Below are 24,949 nucleotides of genomic sequence, written 5' to 3'. Positions count from 1 at the left end.
ATGCACAAACACTCATTTTATAACAGTCTTGTAAGCTAAACACTTACTTTAATTTGTGATCTTTATTTAATATTTTATTTTCAAACCTTGTTCAGAGTGTTCTGTGCGCAAACATTTCTGATCCTTTTACCCAAAAGTTGATCTCTGTAAATTTCAATGTATATTTTTTTGTTTTCAACCCAAGGATAAAGGCAACCCCTCTACCGAATACTCCATGAAGAATTTGGTCATCAGTGTACTTAGTCTGTTCATAGCGGGCACAGAGACGGTCAGCACAACAATAAGGCACTCACTGCTCCTCATCAAAAAACATCCTGACATTGAAGGTACCACATTTAGAAAAGACTTGACTCCTCAATTTACAGATTAAATGGGATATGTCCTTCCCCACTTGAGTAATTGGAGCCTTCATGTTCCTGCCGGGTTCTGTCACCACCACAAGAGCCAGAAAGGAACAAAAAAACTGGGAGCTGATTCATAAAACTGTTCTCCAACCTACACATGCAAAAGCTCACTTTGCATATGGGCTGATACACAAAGGTCTTTTGAACTGCATTTGTGCAAATTACACACAGAAGGAACTGGGAATTGTCAGGGAATGAGGTGTATATATTTACCTTCATCCATCATGCGCCTTGAAACACACTGTGTATAGGCTCATTATAAATACCCAATAAATAAAACAAAAAATAAATAATACAGAAAGGAGTGCACTCCTATTTAGTTGTCCACTGTCAGCCAATCACCCATGCCTAGACCTGATGCAGGTTGGGCTCAGTGGAAGGCACAATGCTGCTAAGGGTAATTTCATATTCCTGACATACTAATTCTACCGTATATACACACATGCACACACACACACTGTATTAACCTTTGCCCCATGTAAACTGATCCACTGCTTGTTTAAGTTAGCTTAAAGCAGCATAAATACTGCACATAAAGTTTTACTAGTGAAATAGCCTGTGATAAATGATGTTTTTAAGTCACAGTAATAACTGACACACCTTTTCTATAATGCATTTGTAGTGGGCATGAAATGGAATATCAAAGGCCCTTATACACTCTTATGTTCTTTATGTTAGCAAGGATCCTTGCCGAGATTGATTCTGTGATCGGACGAGACTGTCTTCCCACCATTGTGTACAGGAGCCGAATGCCGTACACTGATGCCGTCATCCATGAGGTCCAGCGGTTTTGTGACATTTTTCCTTTCGGGCTTCCGCACAATGTGATTCGAGACACCAAGTTCAGAGGATTCATGCTTCCAAAGGTATTTATCAATTTAGAAGGTTTTAGACCGAGATTCCCTGGAGACCAGCCTACCAATGCATACTTAATGCTCCTCTCCAAGGAATTTGTCATCACTTTTACAAGTATTTGGTCTACCAGTCTGTCTCCTTGGTTTGCCTCTCACACTCTCTTAATCTTTTAACATCTAGCTTAATCCACTGCATCATACACCACTCTAGCTTGCTCTCTCTCTCTTTCTCTCTCCCTCTCACCCCTCTGTGTGTTTCTCCCCCTTCTCTCTCACTCTCCTCACTCTCTCTCCCCCTTTCTCTCTATCTACCTCTATCTCTTTTCACGTTTCTCTCTCTCTCTTTCCCTCTCTCTCTCTCTCTCTCCCTCTCCCTCCATCTCCCCTCTCTCTCTCAGAAGGTGGTGAGGAGGAAGTGTTGTTTTATTATGGGTAAAAGTGGTAAGAGATCAGCTGTAACAGAGGAATCCTTCAAGGTGGGGGCCAGCCTGCCATTTGAAGGCATATATTGTCATTGCTTGTTTCATGCAGAAATATCAACATCACACACTGGGTGCATTACTCATAACGAGGAGGTATTTGTATTTGTGTTTGTATTTAATTGACGAACAGCGATGCCATTTTCAATCAGAAATGACACACATTGGGGGGCACTGCTGAGCAGTCAAACAAGACGGCTGCTTGACTGCTTAGCTCCAACCTGAGGAGAAATAACTCTGGCAATTATTCAGCATACTGTGCTCTGATAACCCCCACAAGAAAACAGAACGATAACTAAGGGACGGGGAATGCTGGTAGCAGACCCAATTGCAGAGGAGGAATTGGTGTGCAGAACGAGAGAGGAGGAGTGGGGGCCCGCCTGAGGTCCTTTGGCGGGAGGCACGAAAGTGGTGAAAGCACTGGTCGGTGACCACCGAAAAGCGATAAATACTCTGCCAAGGCGGGTGGTCAGAACACCACTTATGACGGGGCCAGGAGGAAGGCACAAGGAAATCGAGAGGGGCTCTGAAGGAGGCACCACCAAATATGGAATTGGGTCAATGTTAAGAAGATCTGGTGAACGTTTCCCCCCCACAACATGCTCACCGGTGGTGGAGGAGGTCCGCACTGCAGCAAAGCAAAGGAGGCCGACAGCGGGACACTCACATCGGCAGATCGGAGGACCGGGTGGCAGCTGGACGCTGATGAGTGGTCGAAGTGCACACAGCCAGCCGAGAGAGAGGAGGAGGCCCACGACTGAGGCGAGAGATTAATGGCAAACGGAAGTTGTGCTAGTAAGCACAGACGCACGGCGGTCCTGATTGTACAACAGGGGAGAATAATTACCCATACCTGGCACAATCATCATTTCTGTTGGAAGGTAGGAGGGGAGAAGATTTGAAAGAGAATGGGTAGGTTGGTGGACTGCACATATGCCGGGTGAAGAACAAAATCAATATTTGGCCAGTGCCCAGAGGCCTGCTCCATGATCAAAATTGCTGAACAAGGAAGAGGAGGAAATAATTATTAGTATGGATGGGCATCTTCACGCTGCACAGTTATATCCTAAAGTTAGAGAGGGCAATTGCGCTGGGAATCTTTGGGTGCCAGGCATAAAATGACAGTGAGAGGAATAACAGCTCGATGGACAACCTACCAAGATCTGCCAGTTGAGCAGTGGTGGGATTTGAGTAGCTCCCTGTTAAAGCCAATGAGCTATGATGACGTTGCAGGGAACAGTGGCAAAAAAACAGGAGTTCACTAAGTCAACCCCTAAGCAGGCGGAAGAAAGCCAAGGAGTATAAGTTGACTTTTTCCACCGCGCTGGAGCCTCCTAATTTGCACCAAATGCTGAATAAATAGCAAAAAGGGTTTGCTGCAGTCCATGAGAAGTTGGATGATATAACAATTAATGTCACCACTATCCAAGCACAACTATCCTAAGAGGTGCTGCGTATTATTGAAATGGAAGAGAGAATAGGCACAACAGAAGATGATGTACATGAGTTGCAGAACACCGTGTCCATGTTGGTGAAGGAAATGAGGTTCATAAAATCCAAATGTGACGATTTGGATTCCAGAGTGCGACAGGAATAATAAGTGCATCATGGGTGTGCCAGAGGACTCCTTGACAGGAAATATGGAGCAAGCAATTGAAAAATTGTTGTGTCAGTTGCTGGAAAACCTGACCCAGTCTTCCTGTTTTGCAGTCAAAAGGGTGCACCAAGCGTTAACATCAATGCCAAAACAAGGAGAATTCCCCAGCCAGATTATTGCCAGAATCTTGAGCTAAATAGACAGAGATCTGCTCCTAAAATTGGCCCAAGATAAGCAAGAGTTACGACTGGATTCAGACGTCATATGGCTGTTCCCAAACTTCTCGGTGGCAGTGCAACAAAGAGATTCCAATTTGTAGGGGTCAAGAACTTCCCTGTGAACTGAGCCTACAGTATGCCATGCTCTATCCTGCCAGACTATGATTTCAATTTAGTGGGAAAATGTATGTATTTACTGTACCTGAGAAGGCAGTTAAGTTCATGGAAACCAAGATACTGGTACCAATCCTGAAGGAGGTATCTGCTCCGCCCACAACCTGAATCATGACGCACAGTATAGTATGTAAAGAATGGTATAAGACATTGGGGATATGTAATCTAAGTAGTTAAGCATGGCTGAATCTAAGATAAGTTTGGTTGAATTTCATGCATCATAAAGTCACCTAAAACGGAAACAGTGAGCCCCTCTGCAAATTCAATGGTACACTAAAAAAATTATTTAATAAAAATACAGGACTCTGCGCCAACCAATCAAGTTGATTTTTTTATCATAGTTGCTGATTATTTATCAAAAACTGTTGTTGAGCCCATAGGTGATAACATGTTTCGGCTCCACTGAGCCTTTTTCAAATCTGGGCTACCAAGATTATAATACGATACATACAATATAATAATCAAAAAACATTTTGTATAAGCGGCATTGTAAAATAAAACATTGCGAATATCACAACCAAAACATATATGCATAATAATATGAAACAAGTGTTTTTCCAGACAGAAAAAGAAGGATGGGCAAAAGGGAAGGATTCATGGGTGTACCAAAAAAGACAAGCATATCAAAATATATTATTATGTTTGAATATACAGAACAAGAACACAAAAACAAAAAACAAAGAAAAAGAAAGAAGAGCCAATTAATATTCATTGATCTTCATTTCACTAAGTAATGTAACCAAATTCTTCAATAGTCCCTTAAGACAAACTGATAGATCAATGCATGTCCTTACCCGAAATTAGATATAACCAGTTCTTATGACTTATGTCCTTGTAGTAGTAACGGGGTAAAATCCCCAGTACCAATCTAAACAAAGAGTGAAGGTAGGACAAGTAAATTGTAATATTTGTCCGATTTCAAATATACATAAATTATGTATGTCAAGATGGCCCATGGTAACTACATATTTTCATTCGTGCAAAAAAATCCCGCCCTTAACTAACCGGGCACACATGACTCTACTTAAAAGTCACTGCCATTATTACTTTTTTCAACACAAATTAGTTTTGTGAGTTTCCGTGGCAAAGACAACTTGTTTAATTACTGCTCTTTGCATCCGATAACAGTTTTCAAGTATCAAGAAAGCTCTTACCCGTTCCTAGAACACTAACAATCACACGCGTCGGCAGGTAACCTTTAACGCTAACCTAGTGTTCCTTCTTATACTATACGTCATCAATGTGCGCGGTTACCATGGCGACACAAAGGACGCGTCGTCATAGAAAGCCGCGCTTCTATTGCCCCTATTGGGATTGGTTAAATACTTGGGTTGCAACTATCAAAGTATTTATTATTCATAAACACGGGCACTGATGCACCTCAAAACGAAAAGGTTAGTAAACATTAAGCACAATATTCAAAAGACAATAATGAACTTCCAGTAGGGTATCCCTTTACCACACCCTAGGTACATGCAACCTCATACTGTACGATATATCACACAAAACTCTACTTAAAGGTCACTGTCATTATTGCTTTTTTCAACACAAATTAGTTTTGTAAGTTCCGTGGTAAAGACAACTATGTTTAATTACTACTCTTTGCATCCGATAACAGTTTTCGAGTATCAAAAGAGCTCTTACCCATTCCTAGAACAACAATCGCACGCGTCGGCAGGTAACCTTTAACGCTAACCAAGTGTTCCTTCTTATACTGTGCGTCATCAATGTGCGCGGTTGCCATGGCGAAACAAAGGACGCATCGTCATGGAAAGCCGCATTCAATCCCCCGGCATTCTACGAATTACATGCGCTGTCTAAATCAATAGTATTAATAAAGCCAGAAAGACTTACAGATTATGTATGCGCTTCTATTACCCCTAATGGGACTGATAAATACTTGGGTAGCAACTATCAAAGTATTGATTATTCATAAACACGGGCACTGATGCACCTCAAAACGAAAAGGTTGGTAAACATTAAGCACAATATTCAAATGACAATAATGAACTGCCAGTAGGGTATCCCTTTACCACACCCTAGGTACATGCAACCTCATAATATACGATGTACCCTTTTATGATCAAAAATAGTAGTAAAATTAAGAGACCAGATTGCAGTGTACTACATCTCACAAGAATGACACCATTTCATTATCTGTATTGAGGCCTGTATTTGTTGAATTAAAGTAGCAAATTGCTCTTGCTTCCGCTTGTCGTAGCGCTTTCACTCTGTCACCACCTCTTTTGTTCAGAGTTACTTGTTTGAGACCAATGAATCTGATTTCCGATTTATGATGTAACTGATGTGTTTTTTGCCAATGTTCTGCTAACGGAAGTGATGGGTCTTGGCTGCCTATTTTGGCTAAGTGTTCACGGATACGAACTCTCAACTGTCTCTTAGTGCTGCCAATATATAGTTTATGGCAAACACAAATGATACCGTAAACTACAAAAGTTGTTTTGCAGTTAATTCCTTGTTTGATCATCCAACGTTTCCCATTTTTGTCATTGAATTCCGTTGTTCGTTGATATGCATATTTGCATTGTGGACAAACACCACATTTTCTGAAGCCAGAATCTTTCTTATGTAACCATGTACCTTGAGTAGTGCTATCAATATCCGGTAATAGTGATGGACTAAGGATGGATTTGAGTGTATTTGCTCTTCTAAAAGTGATGCGTGGGTAATCACTCACAAAATCACCAATATGACTGTCCAATTTTAGTAAATACCAATGTCTTTTTAGAATTTTTCGTAAGCTCTGATGGTCTGAGCAGTATTGAGTAATGAAACTGATTGGCATATTGGATTCCATATTACTCCTTTGTCTCTCTCTCAAAGTGTCATGCTGCTGCATCAATTTGGTTTTCTTGTATGCTTTACTAATATCTTTTTGGGCATATCCCCTTCTTCTGAAACGACGTTGTAACAACTTACATTCCTCTTCAAATTTTAAATTACTGTTGCAATTGCGTCTCGCTCTGATATATTCACCCAGTGGTATATTGGTAATAGTCGGTCGAAAATGACAGCTCTTTGCATGTAATATTGAATTGACTTCAGTTGGTTTTCTAAATGTAGTTGTTCGTAGTACTTGGCCTTCCAAATATATTGTCAAGTCCAAAAAATTGATCCGATGTTGATTACATTCTCCAGTAAATTGAATCTCAAAACAATTAAGATTTAACCTTTCCACAAATGCGTGAAATTCCTCTGTGCTACTATCGACAATGCAAAAAACATCGTCGATGTACCTTGTCCAAAGTTGGATTTTGTCAGTAAAAAATGGTTCGGTGTATATTGTTTTGTCTTCCAACATCCCCATGAAGATATTCGCCAGTGCTGGGGCATATTTAGTACCCATCGCTACCCCCTTGGTCTGTTGGTATATCTTGTTGTCAAAGGTAAAGACATTGAGATCAAACGTGAGATGTAACATTTCTTTAATCATGTTCAAATGGTTGTAATACGAAGCTGATTCATGCCTGAAGGTATAGTCAACTGCAATCATGGCCCATTTATGCTGTATAGACGTGTACAGTGCCTTCACATCTAGAGTCGCTAGAAGGAAGGTACTTCGCCATGAGAAATTTTGTAGCTTTCGTATGAGGCTGGTGGAATCTTGCAAATATGAATGAAGTAACATGGCCCTTGGTTTGAATATTAGATCCAAGTATTCTGAGATGTTCTCTGTAACCCACCCAATCCCACTCATGATCGGGCGGCCCTCTGGTATCCTTTCATAAGGCTTATGTATTTTCGGTAAGAAGTACATGGTTGGAGTTACCGGTTCTTTTATCCATAAATAAGTGCGTTCATCATCCGTTATCAATCCTTTTCTGTGCCAATTGAGTATATGCACTTCCACTTGTTCTAATGCTGATTTTCGAAAATCATCCGTTCTTAATACATAGCAACCTGGAGTATTTAAATGTCTGAATGCCATTTCCAAATAGTCCTCCCTATCCATTAGCACAATATTACCTCCCTTATCAGCCTCTTTGATCACTGTCCGTGAATCCATTTTTAGCGATACGGGTGCATTCCTTTCTGATTTAGTTAAGTTGTTCTTAGCGATCCAATTCTTGTGTTTTTTGCTTTTAAGATTATATAGATCTCGTGAGACTGCTTGTTGAAAGGTGTCAATCACATTATCATGTGCCAACTGTGGCACAAATTTTGAACGTACTTTAAGCTCCTTTGTGGTAAGAGTATCGGATTTTATCTTGAGGTCATCTAATAGGTGAAATACCTGATATTGATCATCCTCGGTTAGTGAACGTAATATATATGTGTCTTCAATGTCCTGAATCGATTTGTCACTAATTGATATTGTTGCCTCTTCAGGTATAAAATCACCAGGAGCTTTAGTTGCAAAGAATTTTTTAGCTTCAATTTTCTCGTAAATTTGAAAAGATCAATTTGTGCGTCCAAAGGGCTGAAGTTGCATGTGGGTGCAAAGGATAAACCCTTATTAAGAAGAAATCTTTCCTCTTGAGATATTGTCTTGTTAAACAAATTGAGGACAAGATCATCTGTTATCTGTTGATGCTCATCTCCTTGGCCCTGGTTTGTCTCTTGTTTGCTTGTCACATTTCAAACTAAGTATGACTCAAGTTCGAAGCCAATGTCCAAAAACTCAACCCCCAACATATCATCGGCCAGCTCTGATGCAGACTCAGATCAAGATAATCAAGCTAGAGCAAGTTCTGAATCAATTGAACAAAGAGGATATCTGAACCAGATCAAAAGATACAAGAAAGGGAATCGTAATTCCTCTCAGAAATCAGTCCGTTTTCAGTTACCACCAACTACAGGTATTTTGACACCTGTGCAAGGAGAAGAGGAAGGAGGGGGTGTAGAAAACGACGGCAACATAGGAATGTCACAAGCAAACAAGAGACAAACCAGGGCCAGCTCCAAGGAGATGAGCATCAACAGATAACAGATGATCTTGTCCTCAATTTGTCTAACAAGACAATATCTCAAGAGGAAAGATTTCTTCTTAATAAGGGTTTATCCTTTGCACCCACATGCAACTTCAGCCCTTTGGACGCACAAATTGATCTTTTCAAATTTACGAGAAAATTGAAGCTAAAAAAATTCTTTGCAACTAAAGCTCCTGGTGATTTTATACCTGAAGAGGCAACAATATCAATTAGTGACAAATCGATTCAGGACATTGAAGACACATATATATTACGTTCACTAACCGAGGATGATCAATATCAGGTATTTCACCTATTAGATGACCTCAAGATAAAATCCGATACTCTTACCACAAAGGAGCTTAAAGTACGTTCAAAATTTGTGCCACAGTTGGCACATGATAATGTGATTGACACCTTTCATCAAGCAGTCTCACGAGATCTATATAATCTTAAAAGCAAAAAACACAAGAATTGGATCGCTAAGAACAACTTAACTAAATCAGAAAGGAATGCACTCGTATCGCTAAAAATGGATTCACGGACAGTGATCAAAGAGGCTGATAAGGGAGGTAATATTGTGCTAATGGATAGGGAGGACTATTTGGAAATGGCATTCAGACATTTAAATACTCCAGGTTGCTATGTATTAAGAACGGATGATTTTCGAAAATCAGCATTAGAACAAGTAGAAGTGCATATACTCAATTGGCACAGAAAAGGATTGATAACGGATGATGAACGCACTTATTTATGGATAAAAGAACCGGTAACTCCAACCATGTACTTCTTACCGAAAATACATAAGCCTTATGAAAGGATACCAGAGGGCCGCCCGATCATGAGTGGGATTGGGTGGGTTACAGAGAACATCTCAGAATACTTGGATCTAATATTCAAACCAAGGGCCATGTTACTTCATTCATATTTGCAAGATTCCACCAGCCTCATACGAAAGCTACAAAATTTCTCATGGCGAAGTACCTTCCTTCTAGCGACTCTAGATGTGAAGGCACTGTACACGTCTATACAGCATAAATGGGCCATGATTGCAGTTGACTATACCTTCAGGCATGAATCAGCTTCGTATTACAACCATTTGAACATGATTAAAGAAATGTTACATCTCACGTTTGATCTCAATGTCTTTACCTTTGACAACAAGATATACCAACAGACCAAGGGGGTAGCGATGGGTACTAAATATGCCCCAGCACTGGCGAATATCTTCATGGGGATGTTGGAAGACAAAACAATATACACCGAACCATTTTTTACTGACAAAATCCAACTTTGGACAAGGTACATCGACGATGTTTTTTGCATTGTCGATAGTAGCACAGAGGAATTTCACGCATTTGTGGAAAGGTTAAATCTTAATTGTTTTGAGATTCAATTTACTGGAGAATGTAATCAACATCGGATCAATTTTTTGGACTTGACAATATATTTGGAAGGCCAAGTACTACGAACAACTACATTTAGAAAACCAACTGAAGTCAATTCAATATTACATGCAAAGAGCTGTCATTTTCGACCGACTATTACCAATATACCACTGGGTGAATATATCAGAGCGAGACGCAATTGCAACAGTAATTTAAAATTTGAAGAGGAATGTAAGTTGTTACAACGTCGTTTCAGAAGAAGGGGATATGCCCAAAAAGATATTAGTAAAGCATACAAGAAAACCAAATTGATGCAGCAGCATGACACTTTGAGAGAGAGACAAAGGAGTAATATGGAATCCAATATGCCAATCAGTTTCATTACTCAATACTGCTCAGACCATCAGAGCTTACGAAAAATTCTAAAAAGACATTGGTATTTACTAAAATTGGACAGTCATATTGGTGATTTTGTGAGTGATTACCCACGCATCACTTTTAGAAGAGCAAATACACTCAAATCCATCCTTAGTCCATCACTATTACCGGATATTGATAGCACTACTCAAGGTACATGGTTACATAAGAAAGATTCTGGCTTCAGAAAATGTGGTGTTTGTCCACAATGCAAATATGCATATCAACGAACAACGGAATTCAATGACAAAAATGGGAAACGTTGGATGATCAAACAAGGAATTAACTGCAAAACAACTTTTGTAGTTTACGGTATCATTTGTGTTTGCCATAAACTATATATTGGCAGCACTAAGAGACAGTTGAGAGTTCGTATCCGTGAACACTTAGCCAAAATAGGCAGCCAAGACCCATCACTTCCGTTAGCAGAACATTGGCAAAAAACACATCAGTTACATCATAAATCGGAAATCAGATTCATTGGTCTCAAACAAGTAACTCTGAACAAAAGAGGTGGTGACAGAGTGAAAGCGCTACGACAAGCGGAAGCAAGAGCAATTTGCTACTTTAATTCAACAAATACAGGCCTCAATACAGATAATGAAATGGTGTCATTCTTGTGAGATGTAGTACACTGCAATCTGGTCTCTTAATTTTACTACTATTTTTGATCATAAAAGGGTACATCGTATATTATGAGGTTGCATGTACCTAGGGTGTGGTAAAGGGATACCCTACTGGCAGTTCATTATTGTCATTTGAATATTGTGCTTAATGTTTACCAACCTTTTCGTTTTGAGGTGCATCAGTGCCCGTGTTTATGAATAATCAATACTTTGATAGTTGCTACCCAAGTATTTATCAGTCCCATTAGGGGTAATAGAAGCGCATACATAATCTGTAAGTCTTTCTGGCTTTATTAATACTATTGATTTAGACAGCGCATGTAATTCGTAGAATGCCGGGGGATTGAATGCGGCTTTCCATGACGATGCGTCCTTTGTTTCGCCATGGCAACCGCGCACATTGATGACGCACAGTATAAGAAGGAACACTTGGTTAGCGTTAAAGGTTACCTGCCGACGCGTGCGATTGTTGTTCTAGGAATGGGTAAGAGCTCTTTTGATACTCGAAAACTGTTATCGGATGCAAAGAGTAGTAATTAAACATAGTTGTCTTTACCACGGAACTTACAAAACTAATTTGTGTTGAAAAAAGCAATAATGACAGTGACCTTTAAGTAGAGTTTTGTGTGATATATCGTACAGTATGAGGTTGCATGTACCTAGGGTGTGGTAAAGGGATACCCTACTGGAAGTTCATTATTGTCTTTTGAATATTGTGCTTAATGTTTACTAACCTTTTCGTTTTGAGGTGCATCAGTGCCCGTGTTTATGAATAATAAATACTTTGATAGTTGCAACCCAAGTATTTAACCAATCCCAATAGGGGCAATAGAAGCGCGGCTTTCTATGACGACGCGTCCTTTGTGTCGCCATGGTAACCGCGCACATTGATGACGTATAGTATAAGAAGGAACACTAGGTTAGCGTTAAAGGTTACCTGCCGACGCGTGTGATTGTTAGTGTTCTAGGAACGGGTAAGAGCTTTCTTGATACTTGAAAACTGTTATCGGATGCAAAGAGCAGTAATTAAACAAGTTGTCTTTGCCACGGAAACTCACAAAACTAATTTGTGTTGAAAAAAGTAATAATGGCAGTGACTTTTAAGTAGAGTCATGTGTGCCCGGTTAGTTAAGGGCGGGATTTTTTTGCACGAATGAAAATATGTAGTTACCATGGGCCATCTTGACATACATAATTTATGTATATTTGAAATCGGACAAATATTACAATTTACTTGTCCTACCTTCACTCTTTGTTTAGATTGGTACTGGGGATTTTACCCCGTTACTACTACAAGGACATAAGTCATAAGAACTGGTTATATCTAATTTCGGGTAAGGACATGCATTGATCTATCAGTTTGTCTTAAGGGACTATTGAAGAATTTGGTTACATTACTTAGTGAAATGAAGATCAATGAATATTAATTGGCTCTTCTTTCTTTTTCTTTGTTTTTTGTTTTTGTGTTCTTGTTCTGTATATTCAAACATAATAATATATTTTGATATGCTTGTCTTTTTTGGTACACCCATGAATCCTTCCCTTTTGCCCATCCTTCTTTTTCTGTCTGGAAAAACACTTGTTTCATATTATTATGCATATATGTTTTGGTTGTGATATTCGCAATGTTTTATATTACAATGCCGCTTATACAAAATGTTTTTTGATTATTATATTGTATGTATCGTATTATAATCTTGGTAGCCCAGATTTGAAAAAGGCTCAGTGGAGCCGAAACATGTTATCACCTATGGGCTCAACAACAGTTTTTGATAAATAATCAGCAACTATGATAAAAAAATCAACTTGATTGGTTGGCGCAGAGTCCTGTATTTTTATTAAATAATTTTTTCAGTGTTTGGGACGGTTAGGCTTTTCCGTCCTTATACAGTTGACCTGCGACTTCGTTGACCGGATTTTGATGAAAATTTTACTTTGTACGCATAATTATAGGGATTGTAAGGAGTCGCCCTTGGGGAGCAAGATTCTTTAAAGCCACAGCTTATCAATGGTACACTAGTTGGGGGAAGTGCTACTGACACTGCAGGCTGGGTGTGGGCAGTGATTGTTGGCGAGGAACGGGAGGGAAAACATTGGAAATTACAGTTAGAAAAACACACTTGGTGAATCAGACAGGAGAGTGCATATATGCGACATGCAGATGGTTTTGACAAGGAGTGGCAATGGGTTCAGGATAATGGGTTCACGTGATGGGAACTGCCAAATTAAGTTGTTGAGTTGGAATGTCAGAGTGCTCCTTAACTACATGAAGGCAAGGAAAGTAATAGCCCTGGCAAATCACCTGGGACTAAATATCTTATTTCTTCAAGTGACTCATATGGTGGAGCATCGGGCAAGGAAGATATCACCCAGCTGGCGTAACCAGAGATGCTATACCAGTTACTCCTCCAGGGCACGGGGTGTCATGATATTAATACACAAGGCCATCCATTCACTTGCTTACAGTCATGCATAGATGCGAAGGGATGATATATATACTGCTACATGAATACCTATGCAAACGGGAAGTGGTATTACAAAATAGCTATGGCCCGAACATAGATGATGCCGCCTTTTACTATGTAATTTTCCAACAACTTGCAGGGTTTCCAGCAGCAGAGATAATATGGGCGGGGGGATTCAGTACCATCCTGGATGTTCATACTGATAGGTCAAGCACATGTCCCAGAACTTTGACTAATGCAGCTAATATGATCATAGAGGGACTAAAAGACCTGAGACTGGTGGAGGTGTGGTGGGTATTGCATGAATATCAAAAGGGCTATACGTATTACTCAACTGTGTTTGATTTGCACTCAAGAATAGATCTTTGGTGTACATTAGAGAACTTATTTTCTGATGTCACAACATGTGAGATCCACATACCTTCTCAGATCATTCCCCTATAATGCCCACAGTGGCTTGTACGTCGGAGGGACGTGGTAAGCCCCCATGGAGATTTAAACAAGAAGCACTGCAAGACCAAGCATTCATGCTCAACCTACATGAATCTATTACCCATTATTTTGCAGATAACATCAGCACTGTGACCACGGCTGCAATATTGTGGGAGGCATTTAAAGTATATATCAGGGGTATGGTGATGGCATCAGAATTTGCTATGCTGAATACAATAAGACCAGATTTAAATAAGGTAAAAGCATGATTGGGAGTGCGTCAGACCCAACATGCACTGGACTCCACCCCTCATCTACATGCAGAAATAAAAGAGGAACTCAACAGCTTTCATGATGTTGCAGAAAGTGAGGTTAGATTTCAGGACAAGTTGAAAATGACCAGATGGTTTAACAAAGATGATCGACCTGGGTGGCTACTAGCCCATTTAGTGCAGAAGGAGACTGCAAAACACCCATTCCATATACAACACCTGAGTCTGGAATGGAAGTGCACAGAGATGAAGACATACAGTTATTTAATGGTCACTTGTTAGGCGATTATACAATTAGCAAATCTGTTGCAAAGCACCCACAGGGCAACAGGGTGGGTACAGGGGAAGGTAGACAATGAATTACAAAAGAATAGTACAAACAAATGATGAGAATGAGAGGGAGGGGAGACAAACCTACTATGCCTTGTGAGTGTTCAGAACATGCAAGTGCAGAGGGGAAGGGATGAGTGATAGGTGCGATGGTGCTCATGGAGAAGTGCTCAGGCAAAGTGCTTAAGAAGGGAAAAGGTAAGTGCAACCTCCCATGGGCAGGGTGAGCATAAGCAAATGCAGTGAATAAACAGTGACTGGGATGAGAGATGTCAGGGGTCAGGGCCCTCAGGATACATAAGGGCCCTGCACATCAGTCGCACTATTGTATGATTAGCAGGGAAGAGAAGAGGAGAAGGAAGAGGTAAAGAGGAAAGTCTTGAGGCTTTTTCGGGACTTGAGGAGGTCTTACTCAAGATGCAGAGGGGGAGAGAGGTTACTCCACTAAAGGGAGCCCCCCCGAGGAAAGGGATGGACCACCAGCTCTCTGTTTAGCAAACCGCTTCACACGCAGGGAGTTGGTGCTGAGGAGCGCAGGGGTCTAGGTGGAGAGTATTTGTCAAAAAAGCATTGAAGATAGAGTGGTCCCTTCCCCATATAACCTTGTGGATGATATAAAGGTATTTGAATTTAATCCGTGCTGAGACCGGGAGCCAGTGAAGGCTTTGTAGGGCAGGAGAAATGCGGTTCCTGGACTGGAGGCCAAGGATAAGTCTTGCTGCCCTATTCTGGGTTAGCTGGAGGGGTTGCAGGGTGGATAAAGGAAGATTAAGGAGGAGGCTGTTGCAATAGTCTAGCCTGGAGAGAACCAGAGCACGGGTAACATTGAGCCTGTGGGGGAAGGTGAGGAAGAGCAGAGTTCCTTTGCGAAAGAAAAGCTGAAAGTGGGACTTCTTGACAATGTCCTGAACATGAGGGATGAAGGAGAGGGAGGAGTTGAAGATGACTCCGAGATTCCTGGCTTCAGAGGAGCGGGCAGAGGGAGAGCCCATGGAGGTAGGCCAGAATGAGGGGAAGAAGTAGGGTGCAGGGGACCCAATGGAGAGAATCTCTGTTTTGCTGGAATTGAGGCAGGGGTCATTAGCAGTGCAGTTAAAGGGTGCCAGTAGGAAGTTTGTAGAAGAGTTGTGTGTCATCAGTGTAGCATTGGAAGTTGGGGGAGAAGGAGGCAATGGGCGTGTCAGCAGAGAAAGGTATATGTTGAAGAGCCAGGGCGAAAGAATGGAGCCCTGGGGAATGCCACAGGTGGAGGAGGAAGAAGGGGAGGAGAAAGGGCCCAGAATGATTTTGTAGGAACGGTCAGTTACAAAGCAGGTAAGCCAGTCCAGTGTCCACTCCGAGATAGCCAGGGTATCATTGAGCCTTTTTATGAGGATGGAATGGTTCACTGTGTCAAATGCAGAAAAGAGATCAAGAAAGATGAGGACAGCAGAGGAGTTGGAATCAAGAGATGCAAGTAGTTCTTCGCGGGTGTTCAGAAGAACAGTTTCTGTGCCTCTGGATGCTCGGAATCCAGACTGGTGGTCGTGTAGACTGCCAAAAAGTAAAGTATTTGAGATGAGTTGGGTTTGGGCCAACTTCTCGAGCAGTTTCCCCAGGAAGGGGGTAATGGAAATGGGGCAGTAGTTGACTGGGCAGGAGGGGTCTGCAGAGGGTTTTTTAAGGAGGGGCGCGCAAGGGACTGCTTGAGTGAAGATGGAAAAGAACCAGTAGCAAATGAGTGGTTGCAGAGATCAGGAAGAGCAGGGGAAAGAGAGGAGATGTTGTCCTTTATGGTTCCGGAAGAGCATGGTGAACCTGTTTGGAAGAGACCTTCATGGAGTTGACACCTCTGGTGACTTCTTCAGGGGAGACAGATGCGAAGGAGGAGAAGGAGGAAGGGGGAGAGTGAGTGGTAGAGGGGAAGAGGGGGAGGGTTCAATTAGAAGAGTGCGTGAGAAGGTTGTTCAGTGTGTCCTGGGTTTTGGAAATGAAGTGAGAGGCAAGTGCATTGCAGAGGGCCTAGGAAGGAGTAGGGGCAGAAGATACTGCAGATGGGTTGGCAGTATTCCATGCATTTTATATTAAATTATATCAGCCAAAAGTTATTTAGAGGCAATTCTGACATCTTTGCTGTCTAAAGAGGCGTCTGAGGTGATTGAGATAAATCTGACATGGGGGAAGACTGTGAGGTATTCAACCATCCACATGAGGAGAGTGCGCTCGCCTGGACTTTTTTTTTGATAAATGAAAATGAATGATGGGAGATCGACCTCCGAGGACTGTGTGAGGCCATTCCACACACAGTCCATCTGCTTCCGGCACAAAACGCATAATCACATGTACCCCAGGAAGACCCAGCCTGCAGGCAATGTCTTCTCCTGTCATATTCAGCTGGAATGTGACAGCTCTGGGTACATCAAAGCATCTACAGAAGGGGGAAGTCACACTTTCCTCCAGCCATGAGCAGCCTAATTTAAACATCAAAGGCTCCATGTATCTGCATTCCTTTTGACTAATCCCGCTGGTGGCAGTGCATACTAACAAGATCATTGAGGCAACCCTAGAGGAGAGGCTTGGTTGCCGGAAGAGACAACAGGAAGGCGGGACTAACACCCTTTTGGTATGCAATGTGTCAACTTGAAGCTAGTTCCCACCTCTCTGTATGAAAGGCAATGAATTACCTGTCTGGGTCCAGCAGTTACAGCAGGTGTCCCTGAAGAATAGATCCCTTTCAGAGTGATGAAGGATGTGATTTGGATGAGACAGGAAGTCTGCTCCCAGCACATACTTCAATGGAAGCCTGCACTTTAATCAAGTGTCACAGAGGCTCAGTTAACCAGAGAGACACTTTAATCTACAACAGACAGGAAGATGGGTAGAACTTAGGTATATGTTGTCACCCCTTGTCTTTCCTGTTGCAGAGCATTAGTCCTGACATCATGCATAACACAAGATTGTTGGTGAGGACCCAGGATTGGTTCATTAAGGTAGGCTTAGCCGGCACCAATCACTGGGGACCTTTTGGCTTTAAAAGAGGGCTGAACCCCTTACTTGACAGATCATCTGAAGACTTCAAAGGGAGTAAAAAGAAGGCCTCATTTGGACCCGAGCTGAAGGTACAGTCTACCTTACATCTTCCGCCAGTGAAGAAAGACCAGGAGTTCCAAGTGGGAAGCAAGATCCCTCCCCTAAACATCCCTTCCCCTACAAGGAGCATTATGACATTTTAGTCCCGTAGATGCTGAAGATGTGGGAAGAGGCACTGTTACGGGGGCAGCTACCGGAATCATTAAGGGAAGCTATTATAACGCTTCTCATAAAGCTGGATGAAGTGGAAAATGAATGTGCCTCCCACAGTCCACTATCTTTAATCAATGCGGATGCCAAAATATTAGCCAAAGGAATAGCGAGCAGGCTTTTGTAGAATGGTTTGTAAACAAAAGGATGAATATTCCAAATGTTGACGAGGTTAATTCGAACAGCAGAGGCAGTGAAAGTGTTGAATTTTTGCAGTCACAGATCACTATCAAATAAGACCACAAGATTGTGAGTCTTGCATGAGGGAGCAAGATGATCAGGCAGGAAGGAGAAGGAAGGGTAGGTATTGCGTTGGAAGCTGGGAGAAGGATGACTTTTGTTTTTTTAAGATGAGGCAGCAGAGAGCCATCCAGTGATGAATTGTACTTTCAAATATGAAGGATTCAAGTTATGACATTTTTTATCGCATATCTTAAAAAGATATCTAAAAACAAATTATGTCACAGTGAATTAAGCCCAAAGATAAACTAGGACAATATGTGAAAAAATCTCAGAGCAAAGATCCAAGACGTAGGCAGCTTCTAATTATCTTGGAATCAAAATGCATCCCTTTTCACTCAACATATAGGATCAATTCAAAAGAAAATTCAGAATAGAAGAATGAAGGATCAAGAAAAAATAAATAATTTACCTACAACTAAAATGAAGCAGTAGATATGATAATAATTCAAACATGGTTCAAATAAAGGAGGAACCAAAAGAGCAATCCCCCTTTCAGATTAGCATATTTAAACATACAGTAAGGGACTATTCTTTACAAGTTTAACAATTGATTTTTAGTTGAATATTAAAAGAAAAAGATAATAGGTCTTGAACAGGTCAAAATTGGTCCTATTTGAAATGGCGATTTTTTTTTATCTTCCCTACTTATGGTTGATTTAGAAAGATACATTCAATTTGGTTAATCGATCTTTTGAAATTGATCATACAAACCAATTCACTCCCCTCCCTAGCCAAAACCCAAAGCCCTCCCTCTCACTTACTTTACTCGCTGTGATTCTACATTACTCTCTGTATGCCCGCCATCTTTGGATGACAGCTGCTCCCTGTGAGGCGCATGAGTGCATGCAGAGGCTGACAGGCGTGGCCATGTGTGGGAAGTCACTGGAGTTAGCTAAGTGTTTTGTGTGTGTGTGCTTCTGAGTGATTGAGTAAAAATCCCGTCGGCGCAGAAGAGGGTGGGGGTACAGAACGTTCACAGAAAATCGGATGAAATAAATCTGTCTATTTTTGTTTTTGGCTTGCAAAAATGTGTCCCTAGGTCATAACTACATTGGAATTTATTTATTTACATAATCCATTTAAAAGGTACATGAAATTCCACACAGGTTCTATTATGATTGTGATACTCAAGCAGGTGACTGCCCTCTGAAAAATGTCCATATTTTATTATCTGACCACTGATCCATAAAATAATGAAGAGGCACACAACATAAAATCTAAAATCTAAAATGATGAGCAACTTACCAATGGGAAATTGGGAACTATTGACAAATCAATCAGCTGTTTTACATTTTAAAAATAAGATCTATACAGGTAAAAAGAAGGGCTTTAATTTATCATATGAAGGAAGCGTTTCTCTAAAAGTCTGCCTGGTTTCTGAATTGAGGGCACCAGGATGGACTGTGCAGGCTGTTCACAAGGACATGATATCGGGTGGATCACATAGTGAGTTGAGTGCACATTTTGTATAAAATACACTGTTTTTCATACTTTATTATTGCTTGTCTGTTGATGAGTTATTGTGGGGAAGCTGCTCTTAGCGGGGAAAGACAACGTTGTATATGAAGTGATAGTCATATGCTGAAAGCACTAAAGTAAAGAGAACTTGAGGAGGTTTGAGCAACCTCGTCTCCAGATAAGGAGACATACAAAGTATCTACATTATTGTGTAAATAAGTGGTTTGTTGTTAAATGTTGTTAGCAATAGTGCACATTAAAGTATTTTTGTTAATTATTGTCAGCAATTGTGTAGACAAAGGTGTTTGGAGTCAGAGATGTGTCGTGATTGGGTAAGTGAAGTTTTTTATTGTCAGCTGGTGTTAGTAGTTGTGTGAACAAGCCAGTTTAATGTTGGGTTGTGAATCTTGGAGGCATACTCAATAAGAGTGTATTAGAAGATATGCATACATCCTTGCTGTCAAACTATAAGGGGAAACAGTTAAAGAATCAGCAGTGTTTTCTAGATCTATGGAAAATGTATGTAGAAAAAGAGAGTACCCCTGATAGTGGTGAGGACGGATCCATCCTAACGGACAAAAAAGCAAATGCCACTCCAACCCTATATGGGGCCTAACCCTTGTAGCCTGCCATAGGGTACACCAACCCCCTGTTTCTTCCCCCTGCAGAAGATGGATACGGGACACCAGGGAAGCCTGGGGATGCTACTAAAGATTAGATGGTTAGAAATCGAAAACAAGGCTTGCTGACAACTGTAGAGAGTGCAAACACAATCATTGAAGGGCCAAACTGAGAGCAAGTGCAAGGGGAAGGGCAGTGGCAACCTATAGGGACTGATCAATGGAGGGAGGGACAGATCCTCTTTAAGATCGATAGTAAAGGTTGTCAATGATCCCCAGATTTCCGCCACCCAGACAGACCTAAATGATAAGGGCTTTCTCTGGGTTGCAGGTGAAGGAGCACAAGCAATGGATGAGGAAGGGGTATAGCAGTTAATGATTCCTTACTTACTGCCCTTGGAAGAGGCAGCACCATGGAAAAGCAGGCTCCAACCGCAGTTTAGTTGGATGGCCCTAGCCAAAACTAAAAAGCGAGTGTGGGTCACCCACCCTAAACAGCAGGGAACGTTGCTACAGAAGGGACAGGGGGGACCCCATTTGGTGCCCTGGACTCACAAGGATCAGGAAAATTGTAATGTGCACCTTGCCCTCGTTATAGATTTATGCCCTTGAAAAACATACAGCAGGCATCCTTTTAGCTTTGGGAGACATGAAAAATCTGTTTGCAGGTGGATGACATATGGAGAAAGGCAGGGTATAAGGGAATAATGTTGGGAGGTTTTCAAAGAGAAAGAGGACGTTTCAGAGAAGGAGAGGGGATGTAACGTGAAACATGATTACCAGACTTGGGATCCAATTTTGGTCCTGTGAGAAGATGGGTCACTTGCACGAGAATGCGGAGAAGTCTGAGCATGCCATTTAACTACAACATCCAAGCATACCGGCCCACAGACCCAATTCAACCCACAGCCCCAGTTTACCCCTTATGGCCCAAGCCCCGCTGTTCATGCGAAGGTCCCATACAGCAACAAATGCAGCTTTTGGCACCAAATTTCACCCAGCTGTATACCCAGCTGTGGGATAACACCTCCTTGCCAAAGGGCACAGTAATTCACTATACAGGGGCAAGTGTATTGGGGGGCAATCCTTTCTAGCTCCTGGTTATGAACATTTAACCACAGTAGGACAGCCCACAGGGAGTCCTGGTGTGTCAGATACTTTGAGCAACTACCGACGTGGGGAAAAAGAAAAAAAAACTGTGGTGAAGATAGGCGATCAAACATTCTCTTTTTTGGTTGACAAGGGAGCTATCAAATCCTTCATTAAGAAGGGGAAGTTCTTGATGTGAAACAAAACAATGGACACAGAAGGGTTTTATGGGGCTATAACATCAGTTCCTTTCACTGAAATGTACCTGTCACCATAGGCATTTTATTGTATTGACGAGGCACCCCAGTCAATATCCTGGGTAGAGACATCATCAGTTAACTGAATATGACTATTTCATTTTCGGAGGAGGGTATAGTGTATTCCACACCTGGCATGTACCACACTAGGACTGCCATGGTAATGCAAGTGCTCTGTGGCCTCAGCACCCTGAGAAGCATAACACTCCCTCCAGACCTGTTCCTCTATAGTGTGACCATCTTGTTAGGTCTGGTGTTATGGATTCAGGACAAAATTCTGTGCATGTCCACCACATTTATGTTTAGACCAGCTATCCAACAGGAAGGGGTGCCAGGTACCATCATCATGTTACTTTTGGAGTCAGTAATCACAAGGGTCAACCATGTAATTCTGTCCAGTCTGTATGAGGATGATCTTGAATGGCGCACAGTCTTGTGCATTGACCCAACTCAGCTATTAATGGATGTGTCCGACGAGCAGCTATTCGAGGACATGGAAGACGAAGAAGAGATAGTATTTCAAATGAATATACCCTGTCAGGTGATGGTGCAAAACAGAAAGGTTCCTCACATCCTGCTCCTTACTGAAATATTACCATCACACTTGCATGAAGATCTAGAAAGGGTGCCCTGTCCGTTATGGACCAGTAGCCCACACAATGTGGGGCTACTAAAAATCATAGGGGCAGTTTGCATTAAAATGATGCCGGCCACAGTTTTGAACAGAGTGAGACAATATCCCATGTCAAGGGAAGTGGATCAACACATTTCTTCCACCATTGTGGAACTATGGCAGCGAAGCATAATACAGCCATGAGAATCACCATGAAACACAGCCATTTATCCTGCAAAAAGGGTCAACGTGGAGAATGGTGCAGGATTTGTGCCTGTTGAATAACATTGTAGAGGCAGAATTTACAGTGGTTCCCAAACCCTGCACAATCATGTGTAACATCCTCACAGAAGCAACACATTTCACTATAGCCAATCACAAGAATACATTTTCTACCAGTACTTTTAACACGGTGTTGCAAATGGATTTACGGAATTTACAGGTACAAAGCACAGTCATCCAGTATGTAGATGACCTCCTGGTTTGTAGTTCAACAATAGAGCTGTGTAGGAATGACTAAGTAAAGCCTTTGACTTTATTTAGGTTGTGACCTTGGACAGATAAGATAATTGGCAGGCAGACAAATAACTCCATAGAGGGCTGCAGCAGAATAGAACACACCACAACCTACCACAGTTAAGCAGATGCAGCAGTTTTTAGGTTTATGTAATTATTGTTGAGAATGGATATTTGACTATTGAACATACACTAAAACATTACATCAAGGGCTAATGTATGGGCATAAAGAAGAAGGGGAGAGGGTTTGTATAGGGTGTGCGGTGACATGGAGATCAATATCTATGAGCTCAAAAATCAATCTACTCACACTGGATAATAACAGTACCAAAAGTATACAGCAGTTCCAAAAAACACCATAGGAAGCGGTTTATGCCCCTGTTGGGCTGATTATTTAATACAACACAAGACAGTCATGTGTGCGGCCCTCTTGGTAGCCAACACGTGTTTCAACCCTCTTGGGACTTTTTCAAGGTAAGGCCTGTGTAACAATACAACCAAATAAATTGCTGCAATGGCTTCTGTGTTCCAGCTTAACATGATTGTAATGTTCCCATATAGGAGGCCAGTAATATCTCTCCCAAAAAGATGTAAACCCTAACGCCGTATTCCGCCGGTCATTGGAAATGGTGCCCAGTCCCCAGGGAAAAGCGACACTTCAACAATATCCTGAGTCCTTATGTCAGTAAGATACACATATTTTCTACAATGTTAAATGTACTTGCTGCACGTTGGCAATATTGCGGGTTGAGATTTTCCTGCAATTGCAGGGGGTGCAGCAGACTGTTTTCTTTGAATCGTTCTGGTCTTTTCCGTACACATCAAGTGAGCACTCATTACCTGGCAATCCCATTCTATATACTAAAAGAAAAAGGGCCTATTGTTTGGACAGACCATATAGTCTAATCATTTCAGGTGCTTAAAAAAGTGATAAGCAGTGCCCTTGTTCTGGCAGCACCAGATTATAAAAAACAATTATTTTTTTTCTCACACTGGTCAGATGATGATGGTTGTCCTCATACAGAAGACTTCACTGGGACATAAGCCATTGGTTTATTACAGTGGTATCCTGGACCCAGTCATGCAGGGACACTTCCCACACGAGCAAGCTCTAGCAGTTGCTGCATTTGCTATACAGAAATCATCTATTATTACCATGGGCTACCCGGTCACCCTTTACTTGAAACATGCAGTTAAACTATAAGCAGTGCCCTTGTCCTGGCCGCACCAGGTTCTAAAAAACGGTTATTTTTGTTCTCACTCTCGAACGGTCAGATGATGATGGCTGTTCTTACCAAGAGACACTGGGGCATACGTCTCTACGTGGAGCATGCAGTTTTCACAAACCTAGAAAAGTCCAAATCTCCTCTCACCACCCAATGAGCATCAGGGTATGAGGTCATACTGTCGAATCCCTCTATTCACATAGTGAGGTACTGCACTCTTAATCCAGTAACATTTATTGCAGAACCAGTACAGGCAAGTGACAGAGTACAAGATTGAGCTATGTATGAGGACAACATTGACAAAAATACTTGCATTAGGGAGGATGTGCTTGAAGAAGGGAAGATACTCTTCATTGATGGTTTGTCAATGATTGATTAGAGCATGAGATCCAGACGCACATGGGCAGCAGTAGCGAACCTTGAATCAGGGGAATATCATGTGGTAGCGAGGGTGCCAAAGTGCTCATACTACTCCAAGCAAGCAGCAGAACTTGCAGCTCTAACAACAGCCTAAGAATTATCGCAAGGGTGCGTCCCTACCATTTACCTATATTCAGCTTACGTCACATCCACAGAACATTCTGGCCTATCCAGGTGGCAGAGAAGGGGTTTAAAAAAATCAATGGCATGCCTGTGCAGCATGCCACGCTACTCTCCAGGTTGATAGCAGCATTAGCGCTCACTACAGCACTCGCTGCAGTGAAATACGCATCTCATACAAGCAAAACAGACCCAATTCCTTATGGCAACCACAAAGCAACCACAAAGCAGACTTAGCAGCCAAGGAAGCAGCATACTTAGAAAACCACAATCACATGGTGTCCTCCGAATTATTTTCACAGCTGGTAGAAACTACAGTTCCCTACAACACTCTCTTCCCCTGACCCAGCTTATCGAACTGCAAGCACAAGTTCCCCAGCAGGAATAATAATGATGAAAAAAGTGAGGGTGTTCTGTCCCTCCCACTGACCTCATATGGAGACAGAATATTTCAGGGAAACCAGTTATACCCCAAGCATTGCTAACTGTTACTCTCAAGCAATTACACTTTCCAACACACA

General features: G+C 41.7%; 1 protein-coding gene across 2 annotated transcripts in view; it reads left to right on the top strand.

Moving 5' to 3' along the window:
* The window catches only part of LOC138520923 (cytochrome P450 2A13-like), a 172,134-nt gene that overhangs the window by 134,748 nt on the left and 12,437 nt on the right, over positions 1-24,949 (top strand). For both annotated transcript variants that reach the window (XM_069633352.1, XM_069633351.1), the window contains exons 6-7: positions 185-326; positions 1,083-1,270. In XM_069633352.1, the coding sequence (XP_069489453.1) occupies positions 185-326; positions 1,083-1,270 (330 nt within the window). The remainder of the gene's footprint in view (positions 1-184; positions 327-1,082; positions 1,271-24,949) is intronic.

The sequence above is a fragment of the Ambystoma mexicanum genome, chromosome 13 (assembly GCF_040938575.1).
Source record: "Ambystoma mexicanum isolate Mex_15411 chromosome 13, UKY_AmexF1_1, whole genome shotgun sequence".
Taxonomy (NCBI): domain Eukaryota; kingdom Metazoa; phylum Chordata; class Amphibia; order Caudata; family Ambystomatidae; genus Ambystoma; species Ambystoma mexicanum.
The sequence above is the reverse complement of the archived record's forward strand: the minus strand, read 5'-3'. Positions and strand labels throughout refer to the sequence as shown.